This window comes from Homalodisca vitripennis, chromosome 3, assembly GCF_021130785.1.
Source record: "Homalodisca vitripennis isolate AUS2020 chromosome 3, UT_GWSS_2.1, whole genome shotgun sequence".
NCBI lineage: Eukaryota > Metazoa > Arthropoda > Insecta > Hemiptera > Cicadellidae > Homalodisca > Homalodisca vitripennis.
Window position 1 is genome coordinate 54,453,968 of NC_060209.1, and position 12,529 is coordinate 54,466,496.

The 12,529-nt window shown below is 33.0% G+C and overlaps 1 protein-coding gene across 3 annotated transcripts in view; it reads right to left on the reverse strand.

The window, feature by feature from the left end:
* Positions 1–1,327: 1,327 nt before the first annotated feature.
* LOC124356885 (ATP-binding cassette subfamily G member 4-like) overlaps positions 1,328–12,529 on the reverse strand; it is a 126,501-nt gene continuing 115,299 nt past the window's right edge. For 2 of the 3 annotated variants that reach the window (XM_046808161.1, XM_046808159.1), the window contains 7 exons: positions 10,816–11,054; positions 8,725–8,838; positions 7,253–7,428; positions 6,440–6,608; positions 6,234–6,334; positions 5,398–5,553; positions 1,328–2,573 (listed from right to left, as the gene is read on the reverse strand). In XM_046808161.1, the coding sequence (XP_046664117.1) occupies positions 2,166–2,573; positions 5,398–5,553; positions 6,234–6,334; positions 6,440–6,608; positions 7,253–7,428; positions 8,725–8,838; positions 10,816–11,054 (1,363 nt within the window). In that variant the 3' untranslated portion in view covers positions 1,328–2,165. The remainder of the gene's footprint in view (positions 2,574–5,397; positions 5,554–6,233; positions 6,335–6,439; positions 6,609–7,252; positions 7,429–8,724; positions 8,839–10,815; positions 11,055–12,529) is intronic. The other variant, XM_046808160.1, reaches the window with a different exon arrangement.

Sequence of the window (12,529 nt, forward strand, 5' to 3'; positions counted from 1 at the left end):
AAACAATAAACATTCAAATATTAATGACTGACTCATGTATTACATTATTCAATACACAATAGTAGTTGACACATAACAACTAAGTGAAACAAGTAGTTTATGTTTTGATCCTGTAAGAAACCACGGGCATTCAGCTAGTGCTTTCTAAGAGAGTTCAGATATAAAGATTCACTATTTTTGAGGGCAAGAGAGTTTGTAATCTTGTTAGATGCACTGCTGTGCGAAGAAGAGAGAGGAGACTGGCCGTAGTGATTTCCAATAATGTTCTGCCAACTCCAGCGCAGTAAAAGATTCTGTAAAGAGTTATCTTCCTTGAAGGTCATCATTGGCTGGTCACTGCATGTTGTTCAAACTCAAAGAATCACCAGAATGTGATGCAAGGTTTTTTATCAGCTTAAAGAAAAGAAAATGTGCTTAAAATTATGAAGCATCAGGATATTTGCCTATTGTTATTAACACTTTTTGTAAAAATAAATTACATTGTTCATTAATCCAAGATATCATTAAGTCTTATAGGGCTAGTAGAAACAAATTATATATTAAATTGTAAAATTTGTACAGTACAGATTGCTTACTTTTGGCCTTTCAAAGCCTGTTCAATGATGGATCCCTACTCAATCAATCTCTATCCTATACATGAGAGAAATTTATAGATTATCTAACCCCGGACAGTCCCTATAGCTGTGATCAGTAATAGTTCTTCCACATATTGAACTTAACATGGTTATCTCAAGAAACCCATATCTTGAGTCACTTGAGCATCCCAAATTCACCAAGAACTCTTGTGTTCTCAGATGATGAGTGATTGATAACAAAAAATACATCAGATGTTCTTGACCTCATCAAAGGTAACACACAGGACTTTTGTGGAGGAATTAAATACTTAAGAAAGAGAAAAGTAATAACCAAGAGGAAAGTAATAACCTCCTGCTTTGTCATTACATGAAACTTATCAAGAGTTCACACTTGCCTAGGACCAGCTTTTTGTCAATGAATACCTAGGACGATCTTAAGAGTGAAAGTTTCTTAGGTACTCAAATTTTACAGGAATCACAGGAACATGAAGGGGAGTCATGTGAGGGAATAGTTAGTGGACAGATCCAAATTATTGGAGTGAGCACTTCAGAATTGTTATTTGTGTCTTCTATAAGAGGGCCAACTGGTTTTGAGCTTTGAACTATGAGTTGGTGAGCCACCACTGGGAGAATTAATTCATCATATTTTAATGCAGTGCTCAAGTTTTAATACTTTATTTTTAGTACTTTAATTTTCTTTGATTTCTACATTAAATAAGGTAAGAATTTTGGGTAAAAATCAAAAGTTGCACTAACAGTGTCAATTATTTATTTATAATAATTTACAACAATAAAAAAATACTTAAATAGAATCTATTTTCTAAGTTTCTCTCTACCTCACAAAACATTTATAAAATATACTTACATCTAACAATTTGTCAATTGCCTTACACACTATTTAATACTAAAGAATTGACTTTGTACAATGAGCAATATGACTGATGAATAGTTGAGTTAAGGTGATTTACAATCAAAATAATAATAATGTTTCAATGTTTAACGATAATTTAATTTAAAGCTAGATACAGTATATTAAATCCTGCTCAAAACTAACGTAAATTTGATTTACATGCTTAAAAGCATGTTTAAGTTTAATGTTTTGTCTAATTATTATCACATTGTCACAGTAAACTTAACAGTTTAAGTTTACTTACTACAAGTTTATGTTACAGTACAACAAAAACATAAAAGTACAAATCTTAGTTGTATGGATTTGGATTATTACAAGTGAAAGTTTAAAGCAAGATTTGTCAAAGAAGAAACTGAATTGTCTTTGGTCTCTTTAAAAACGGACTTTAAACAATGGTGTTTTCTAATAGGTTTATAATATAATAAGACCAGTGCAAATGAAAAAAATAATGCGCACAGAAATGAAATAAGGTGTAAAAAGAAACAATAATTAAAAAATAGTATGAGCAAATGTTACAAACAAAATTTAATAAAAAGTTGTCATGTTCAAGGTGTTTGTAGGAACAATAAACTATCGTTTGATTATTTTACTTCCTTCATCCGTCGATCACAAGTAATGAGTGGAAAAGGGTGAAGATGACAATAAATAAGTAACAGTAAGGAACCGAGAGGAAGGATTGACTATCTCTGCTTGATGATCTTGTGGACATAGCTGATTATATGGCTACGAAGTTGGTTTGTGAGCCGGAACTTCATGGCAAAGTACGCAGCTATCCTAAACAGCAACAAGTAGCTGCAGAGACCGATGAGGTTGTAGAGTGTGGACTCTCCCGACATGCCCAGATCCCGCACTAGTATAGTGGGATCCTTATAGTGGCAGTAGGGATGAGTATCATCCACGTCGCGGCAGGTGAGAGGAGTGCGGTCGTGGTAGTACAGCGTTGTCACTATTGACACCAGTGCCAGCCGTAGGAAGCTGAACTTCATCAGAATCACTTGGAATGGCAGTGTTTTCACACCGTAGCCCATGCCGATGTATGACAGCATCAGGATAGGAGCCATCACCGATGGCCCTACTACTGCTCCATTCTGGGAAAAATATGAATCGTTACACACTTAAGTCTTACAATACTTTTAATTAAAAAGAGAAACAAATAGAGTTAAGTCTTATTTTGTAATTCCTTTTAATTCAAGTTCCCTCGTTTCAGGAACAATATTCTCTATTAATAAATTTGGGACTAATAATTACTCTCGATATTATTAGTACTCTCGATATTATTAGTACTCTCGATATTCTAGAGCAACATAAATGATTAGGTCAATGACTACAATTTTCGAACTTTTTTATGCGCTTAGGGATTTTTATGGCGATAATGCATTAAAAACAAAACATTTAATGTGAATCATGTTTTGTGTGATGGCTGAGGAAATTATCAAGATGGTCAAGGATGAAAAACCTTTCAACATCCTTTGTTAGTAAAAAAAGTAATTCTTTCAGTTTCGTGTCCTTTTTGGCAGTAGCGTAGCCAGAAATTTCGTTCGGGGGGGGTCCGAAACCGGGGGATCTGGGGGACTTTTTGTGTGTTATTTGCCAATGAGTTCACTGGTAAAAGGTAAATACCAAAAATATGGAGCTTTAGTAACTATGCCTTATAGAAAGTGGAAAGATGTAATAGGCAAATTCAACTCTCACAGCAACTCTAGTACCACAAATTTTCTTGTATAGCTACAGAAACTTTACGAAGTTAGATTCTGGCCGAGTAGAAGGCACCAAAGTGATGTTGGATTCACTGGATGAGAAAGAAAAAGAACAAAACAGAGCTTCACTCAAGCGTATAATTGACACAACTATATTCTGTGGAGAAAATCAAATACCCCTTCAGGGACATTGGGCCACTGACAGCCAAAAACCCTTTAGAAAAGGAGGGCAATTTTTGAGCTTTGCTCGGGTACAGATCAAACTAACGGTCGGAAAATAACCGGAAAAAACTCTATTGATTAGAAGTTCAGCTACTTGGATTTCACTGATTGAGGTATTTATGAATGAGTTATAGCCTAATGACGATTTTTTGTATCATTACACTGTAGACGAGTATATAGGCCTAATTATCAGAAAAAAATCAAAAAAATCACTTTCGGTCGGAAACAAAATACACCTGAAGAACTCTAACGATTAGAACTTCAACTACTTCGGACTTCAGTTATTGAGGTAAACATGGTATTGTTGATGGAGTTAGGACGACAATTTTTTGTTATCATTAAACTGTTCTTGACTACCTATATAATTATCGAGAAAAAATCACTTCCGATCGGTAAATACCGAAGAAAAGCTCTCTACAAATTCAAGTTTTGACGATTTTGGATTTCACTGGTCGTGGTAAAAGTGGTACTTAGAATTATGTTAAGACGTTGATTTTAGATATTAATTCAACGCCGACTAATACCCATATAATTAATTATCGAGAAAAAAAAAACAAAAATAATCACTTCCGAGCGGAATATACTAAGGAAAATGAAATAATACCTCAGTCAGTGAAATCCAAAGTAGTCGGAACTTCTTATCAGCAGAGTTTTTCCGGTGTATTATTCGACCGGAAGTGATTTTTCCAATTTTTCTTTGATAGTTATATAGGTATTAGTCGGCGTTCAATTGATACCTAAAATCAATGTTCTAACATAATTTTATTCTAAGTACCACTTTTATCTCAACGACTCAACCAGTGAAATCCAAAATCGTCAAAACTTGAATCTGTAGAGAGCTTTTCTTCGGTATTTACCGACCGGAAGTGATTTTTTTTCTCGATAATTATATAGGTACAGTGTACAGTTTAATGATAACAAAAATCGTCGTCCTAACTCAATCGAAAACGCCACGTTTACCTCAATCACTGAAGTCCAAATTAGTTAAAGTTCTAATCAGTAGAGTTTTTCAAGTGTATTTTCCGACCGAAAGTGATTTATTTTTTTTTGTTTCGATAATTATATACACATCTACAGTTTAATCACACTTAAAATGAATGTCGTAACTTAATTCTAAGCAGTCATTATACGTCCCCAAGACGAATTTGAACGAAGTGGTCGCTAATTTAAACTATTCGCCGTGTTACGGTTCAGATTACTTTGCGACGTCACGTGACTGCGCCCTATATAAATACTGTGATTACACTACACTATCCGAAAGGCCGAGCCCAAAAGTATCGTTTGATACTTTATGATTTAAACGAAAGGACAATTATATGTTTAACAACGGTCGTTTTAATCAATTAAATCAATCAATTTAATGTTTCTAGACAAGAGTAATTATAACTCTCCCTTTTTCTCCTGCTCCATGCTTAATTTTTTTAATATGTCTTAAAATTTCGGGGGGGGACCCCCCCCTTCGCTACGCCACTGCTTTTTGGTAGCCGGTCAATGACCTTATTTTAGGACAAGTTATGAGTACGTCACACCACGTGTTGTGTAACAAGCTTTTCTGAGATTGCATGAAAAATCTCAAATCTATACCTTGTCTCATTCTTTATTATATGTCATGCAGACAGACTGCCATACAGAAAAGAAATATTTACAGTTGCTTATGTTTATTGAGCAATTAATTAAAGATTTCAAAAATTTCACTCTATAACCTAAAAAGATCACAACAAAATTTGTTATAACTGTAACAGTTTACTTGGTTTAATTTGCATATTAATTTTGTGAGACAGACAAATAAATGTAGTTTGCATTGTAGTACAATCCATTGTAACAAGATGTGTTCAATATTATGTTACAAGTTTTGACAGGTTTTCAAATCAAAATATTACCGAAATCTACAGCTGCAAGTTCTAGAACAATTCTCATTCCCACAAAAATATGAACAAAGACAGGCCGGGAAAGACATGTAATATGTGATGTTCAAGACTACTACGTTACTCACTGTGCAATTGAAGATAACACCGATGAGTATTCCCATTCCTTCAGACACAATAGCCAGGACTGTTGTTGCTGTAGAGAACCAAGCGAATCGTGACAACTCCATTGGTTGGTTTGACATTGTGTACACAATTGTGTTGAACAGCATACACAGCGTCAGCTAAACACAAAACCTTGACATCAGTACTCATCTTTGAACGGATTTTACAGTTGTTTCTATTCTGTATAAAAATATATTTTATCTAATTTATAAAATAATCATTATTGTGTTTGGAATTTAAAATATTGGATAAAAAGATTGATAATAAAGAATGTTTATATTTTTCAATATAAAAGCTTTCTAGACTGTAATATACAAAAAATGCAATCTTTTCTCTACTCTTATTTATATGAAGTGACATTGTATGAACCAATGATTTGTTAACTATACTATTAATGTATATAATCAGTTAGATGGTAGTTAAACTATGTTTCAGTTGTTTTTATGTGTTACAAATAAGTTTGATATTTTATTAAGATAACACAATATTGTGTAGCTGTAAGAATTTTACTATAATGAAATATTATATTTCTTCTAAAACATGTACATGATGTCCTGGATCAATTTTGTTTAACCTATGTGGTGTTTAATATGAGGCTACATACGTTTTCAAATGCATTCCTTACAAAATTTAAATGTACAGTTCTAATCTACAAGCTCATAATATATTTTCCTCAATACCTACTTCTGATCAACTAATAGGTATGATTTATATTGTATTGATGTAAGACCTATCATACTAGTTTAAATAGAAATAAGTTTAATACTTCATAAACATACTCAAGGTTTTCTTCACTTACTGTTAAAGGTATCGTAGAAACTGTTCGTGCCAGGTAAAATGCTTTTACACCATACCACCGGTTGAAGTATTCTCTTCTCAGTACTTTCATTTCCATTGGTACTGAAATAAAATTTTTATTATACAAATGTGTATTATGAAGTATGTGTGTGTCACACCTAAGAAATCATTTAATTTTTCCGTTACTGAAGGTAGAGGACAACTTACATATAAGTATAGGGGACATGACGTAAGTATACATCATGAAGACAGCAACACACAGGCAGAACTTGAAGTTCTCGAAGGGTCTGCTGGCGTTGTCACCGATGTCCCAGAAGATTGCACCCATTATCAATCCGGAGAACAGGTGATGGATGATCTGGAGCCACAGTGCTGTCTATGGCCAATAAATTGATTGATATTGTTTTGTTTCATCTTGAAAGTATATGACAGTATATAAATATATTCAGGGTATGATAGAAATAGAGACCTCTAGTTTGTGCTGTTCAGTTTCTTTTACTAAGACCTCCAGGAAGGGTCACATAATAAGGGTTTGCTTTGTTATTTGTGCACATCCGATACATCTTGTTTCCGCCAAAAGTGTTAAAAGTGAACAAATTATTTGCATTTTACCACAGATTGAATTGTGTTACCCAATACGACCAGTTGTATACCATACAGGGCTGAATCTGATGGTCTGTTCCTTGTCTTATCCCATATAACATAAATCTTGTATTTATTATAAGTATGTTGATGTCAATTACTTCAACTTCACAATAATGGCTGAAATAAACTAAAATGTGCTAGGCACAACCATTCCATAGCATACACAACTTAGTGTAGTAAACAAATAGGATATTCATGAGTTGGAGTATTAGTATACAGGAAATTAAAAATAGTGCAAAAAAGACAGCAATACAAATAATTTCAGAAATCAGCCATTTAGGGCAATAGTACGAAAAGATTTTTTGCTAACTGAATATGTCTTTATTCTAAATTTCACTAAGAATTACAATTTTCAGTTAAATTTGCAGAACTCACCTTGTTTCTCATCTTCTGCAATAACAGCCTGCCCAGGATGATGCAGAACTGTTGGAAGAAAGATGTAGGAAAGTCTAGAGCCCTTGATTCTGCACCATAAACATTTGGCATGACAGCCATCGTCTCCTTGCGACCTGACGGATAATCACTGCCTAGAGTGGTGTCCTGCGAGTTTACTGAACACATGCAAACATGCACAGAATGAGACATGCGGTGACATGCAATGATATGACAATGTGAATCATGACAACAGACACTTCCCTTTCTGGCTCTTGTAAGTGTGACAAGACAAATATTCTGCATTTCCCTAAAGATTAACAAACAGATGATGAAATCAAATGACAGTTATTTTGAGAAGTGCATACATGTTGCGTGCATGAATATTTCAAATCGTGATTTAACTAAAACAGACTCATTTGCAAAAAAGTGTAAAATGTTAAAAAAATTAAAATTCCTTGATTGATATTAAAAAGTTAAATTTTAGATTTAAGACACAACCAACTTCCACACTACTTTTCTGACAGAAATAGATTAATTTCGTTGTATCTCTTCATGACTCAGTACAGATGGTGTGCTTAAACCAGTTTCTCTCAACTCATTCAGTTGATACACAACAACTGAACACACACAACAACAAACAATATATTGTAATTTTTTTCTATGACTTGTTTTGGCACGAAGTTTGAAAACAATGAGATTAGTGGTCATTCACTTTTATTAATATCAATATATTTTATCTAAAGTGAAGGCTATATTATTGATAATTAATAATATTAATGAATCTACACACTTGATTTGATAAAAACAAAATGAATGTCTTTTTAGCCACAGGTAATCTCTAAAACTACTATGTTATGGTAGTTAAAAGTGTATAAATACTCTTTAACGATGTACCCCCTTAACAAGCAGAAGCCAACTTTCTCCTCTGGTATTGTCTATAAGGCAGCAATTGGCCATATCAACAACACAGTGATATGGCTCATTCAACATGGAACACACAACAAACACAGTCAACAACAATGAAGATGAAACCACATTTTAACCAGTTAATAAATGTTCTGAAACTGAAAACATGAATGGTAAAAACATGATATAGAGTGCAATATAAAAATGTAAAGCCCATGCTCAAGTTAAAATCCAAACATTTGAAAATGTAATGAAATAATGTCAAATTATAATTTTTGTTATGTAACTCAATTAATTAAAGTTAGGTTATGTCTTTATGAATTCTACGATACATTACATGCAAGACTGTTACTTTATGAATCAGCGTTATTTATGTCAAACTGTAACCAACATTACTTTACTGTAAAATCATAACTTTTTTATATACCACTACTAATGTATAAATTTATTCTAAATATTTGCCAAAATAAACACTAAATTATAAAAATTAATGTGCTGAATTTTGATATAAAGTGGTAAAGAAATTGGAAAGAAAGAAAATACTCTACTGGCGTATAAAAACTTACAAAGTTTAGATCGTGGAGGTTCTGATTTGGTTGGTGCATCCAGTTTAATAATTCGTCCATTCTGGATTTCATTTGTCATCGTATTTATGACATCTAATTGTAGAACTTCAAAAACTGAAAAAGAAATTACAGTAGTTTAATATACCTTTTAGAAGTAAATGATATTGTATTTAAAGTAACGTAAATTGCAGAGTATTGTTCAAAGTTGAGTAAAGAAACTTGAATATCCATAAGTGAATGGTAATTTGTAGTGAAGGGCATATGGCATTCTGCCAGAGACCTACTAGCTCTTTAAAAGTGAGATCTGAAAAAGAAAGATTTTATTCCCAGTAGCACAAGTTGTTTTTCAGTATATATTATTTGATGACTAGTTTGTATCTTTCAGTTGATAACATTTTGTCTACAGCCTAGAACTAAATAGAAATGTTTTCAGAGCAGCTAATATAAACTGAACTAAGTACTGAAATGAATAACAGTTCAGGGTGATGAAACATTATTGCCTTAACCACAAATGCACATCAGCTGCTTCATACTTGTTTTTGTCTGCACCAGTTTCTGCCCTTAACTCAAGGTAAAGTAAAGTAAAGATGTCTTATTTTACCAGGCGAAATTAAGGCTAAGAAGCCCTCTCCTAACACTTAACCTCGGGACCAACAGCTTTAAGATGACTTCCGAACCACCACCAATGGCTAGGCAGGCGAGCTGCTTTCAAAGACAGGGTCGCCCAGCAATCACTCATCCAAGCAGCACAGCAGCCATGCTTGACGTTGCTTGATCAAGGTCTACATACTTTAAATGTCTGCAAAATGTAAGAGGTGCTAACACTTTCCTTAATTTTTTAACTCAACATTTAAATAACCGCATCGTAAAAAATTATCTTAAAAAATAAGTTGTTTTAAGTTTCTCATTTGATATGAAATCAAAGGAGGAAACTGTCAACAGAGAATCAATTAATAGCTGTAATATGTAAATTGAGCCAAACTAATTTACATTTGTAGATAAAACACAATGCCTTAAGTCGGTCAGGCCAGCCCACTTTCGTTCGTCTGCTGGTTTGTATCACCTTGACCCAAAAGCAGAGCATTGTCGTCCAGCGGGAACACTGTCGTAAATTGTACACTCACTTGTAGTTTATGATCCATTTCAGTCAAAGTGGGTAGTTGGTCTATTATGGTCTCGTCAAGCTCAAAGTGTTAAAGGTTAAAGTTAGTTTTTGATTATGGCTAGTTGTTAAAATCATACAAATCTTATCAAATCGAATTGAAAGTCCATACTTTTAAATACAAATACTGACCTCAACTGTTTAAATATTGAATCCACATTAAATTAAGTTGAATATAGTTTTGATCAATTATTAATTCATAGCAAAATAAGAACTTATTTTAGTAATCCTATAAGATATGTTGAAATCTTTAAAACCATGATACTTAGAGGTTGCAGTTTCAAATAATTACTATAGTTTAGTTCATGTATACGGCAATGGTAGTATGCTTGTTCTTTACCAGCTTTAAAAATTAGTACTTAATCCTTAAATTATTATTGTTTTGACTTTAGTAAATGGGAAAACTACAATTAGTTAATTAAAATGCAAGTAATATAACCACAAATAGAAGCTCAGGTGATTGGTCAGTGTGTGCAAAAATGCTATGCTCAAAAAGGTACTCGAAAATGAGGTGATAAACTAAAACATTTAAGATCTGCTCCAATTTAAGATTCAAAAAGTCCATCCTCAAGAGAATTCCAAGCTAAATTAAGGACATTTTGAGTAAAAACATGTTAATTGATAACATTTATATGAACTTACATTAACATTTTAATATATATTTAAAAAATAAAGTTAGCAAATGAAGAAGATAAATGAGCATCAAACCAACCAGTGGTTCTCTTATATATTAAACGTTATGGGCAAGGTTCTCTTATGTATTAATATTATGGACAAGGTTGAAAATAGCTGTAAATTAGTATGGATTCACTGTGGTGGGGGAGGGAAGGAGGAGGAATGCTTCAGTGTTGGTGATTTATTGAAAAACCAAGTCTTAACTCTTAATCCCCCCCTCCACGGTTTATGTTAAGGGTTGAAGTGACAGTTACCATAGTCAGCAGGGTTATAGGTGGCGGGACAGTTGAGACCACAGTTTGACAGGAAGGGGACCAGCTGGTGACTGGATCCCTGGTAGATACACTGGCCGCGAGCCAGCATGTAGACGACGTCAAACATGTGAAACATGGTGGCGCTGGGTTGGTGGATAGTGCAGACGATGGTACGTCCTTGCCGTGACAGGTCCTTCAGCAGCTGGATACAGTTGTTGATAGAAACAATATCCAATCCCCTGTGAAAAACAGATTCTCAGTACTTGCCAAAGAAATTTCTATAAAAAGTCCTGAGAAAGCTAAATAAAATAACAAGAATACAGCAAGATATTGTTAAATCTTTAAGTGACTGGGAATGTAGGTGATCAATGATAAGTAAACTGAATTTTGCATTATTTTAATTTATTCCGCATAGCTACTCTAGTTTTTTGTAGTTTTAGTAGTGATCATTTGAAAACATTGATGAACTATTTTTATTATAATATAACTATATTTATTCAAATAATGTGTTGTATTAATAATTAGCATTAAAATTAATTTTAAAAGGGAGGACCACAGAATAGATTTCTATGGTAATTGTATTGACATACAATTGGTCTAATTAACTCTAAAACTCTGCTACCAAGCACCGAGGCTGTATTTTAATTCATAAAACCTGCCATTTGCCTAGTAGATGACTCTCAAATTATTCCATTGAAATATTACTGATACTGTTAACTGGAAACTAATTGGCCGAAAGTCATACAATATGTAGTCAGTGGAATAATACTGTGTTGTGTTCAGTAAGCAAGTCATGGTACTAATTAATCTTTATTTCATGAAGAACAATCGTTATGATTGCATTGCAAATGTCAAGGGTTTTTTCATATTTGCATTCATAAAGATTATCATTCATACTTGTGTAAATTTACAATCATAGGCTTGTGTACTCATCAATCACATTTGACACCAGAATCAAGACTTTTGCCAATCGGGTATTCATTACATAATTGTTCCACCTAGTCATGTTAACTCGTAATTTATTTATTATTAACTAAACATTTATTAGCCTTGCTCAGAAACATGTAAGGTTATGTTTATAAGTTGACACATTGTCTTAGTGAATAAATTGAAGAACTCATTGATTCAGGATGGTATTTACCTCACATGAGTAAGACTATATTTAGTTAGTTTTACTTGTGATAAGACACTTTCTTTCTTTGGTTTAAGTAGACTGACCAAATCATTCCCTATGTAAACCGGGACACCTCCAAATTTGTAACCCTCCTTCCAACTAACTACCCCAATAATTCCTTGGTTTATGAAACTTCTCCGATATATTCATACATTTATAATACTGTTTTATTTATAATATTTTATAGATTTAAATAAAAAACAAAGATTGTATGAGTGTTCTAAATAATCTAACTCTAAGTACTTACCATTAATAACATTCTCGTACTATAAAAATGTAATTTCTATATTTTTATGTATAATTTCTACAATTAAAAAATGGTTTATGGAATTTATTATGAAATAGCGTACCTAAGGCCAAAACATTTGCAGGTCAATACAATATTACTAATCACTATGTAAATACAGGTACAACTCTTGACTAAAATAACCTTATCAACAGTACACATCGCTTTGACAGTAACATGATAATGATAAGTGGTTTGAAAAGCAGATGTTGGTAGTTTACATGATTGCTGATAAAAATAAAAAAACAGCTGTT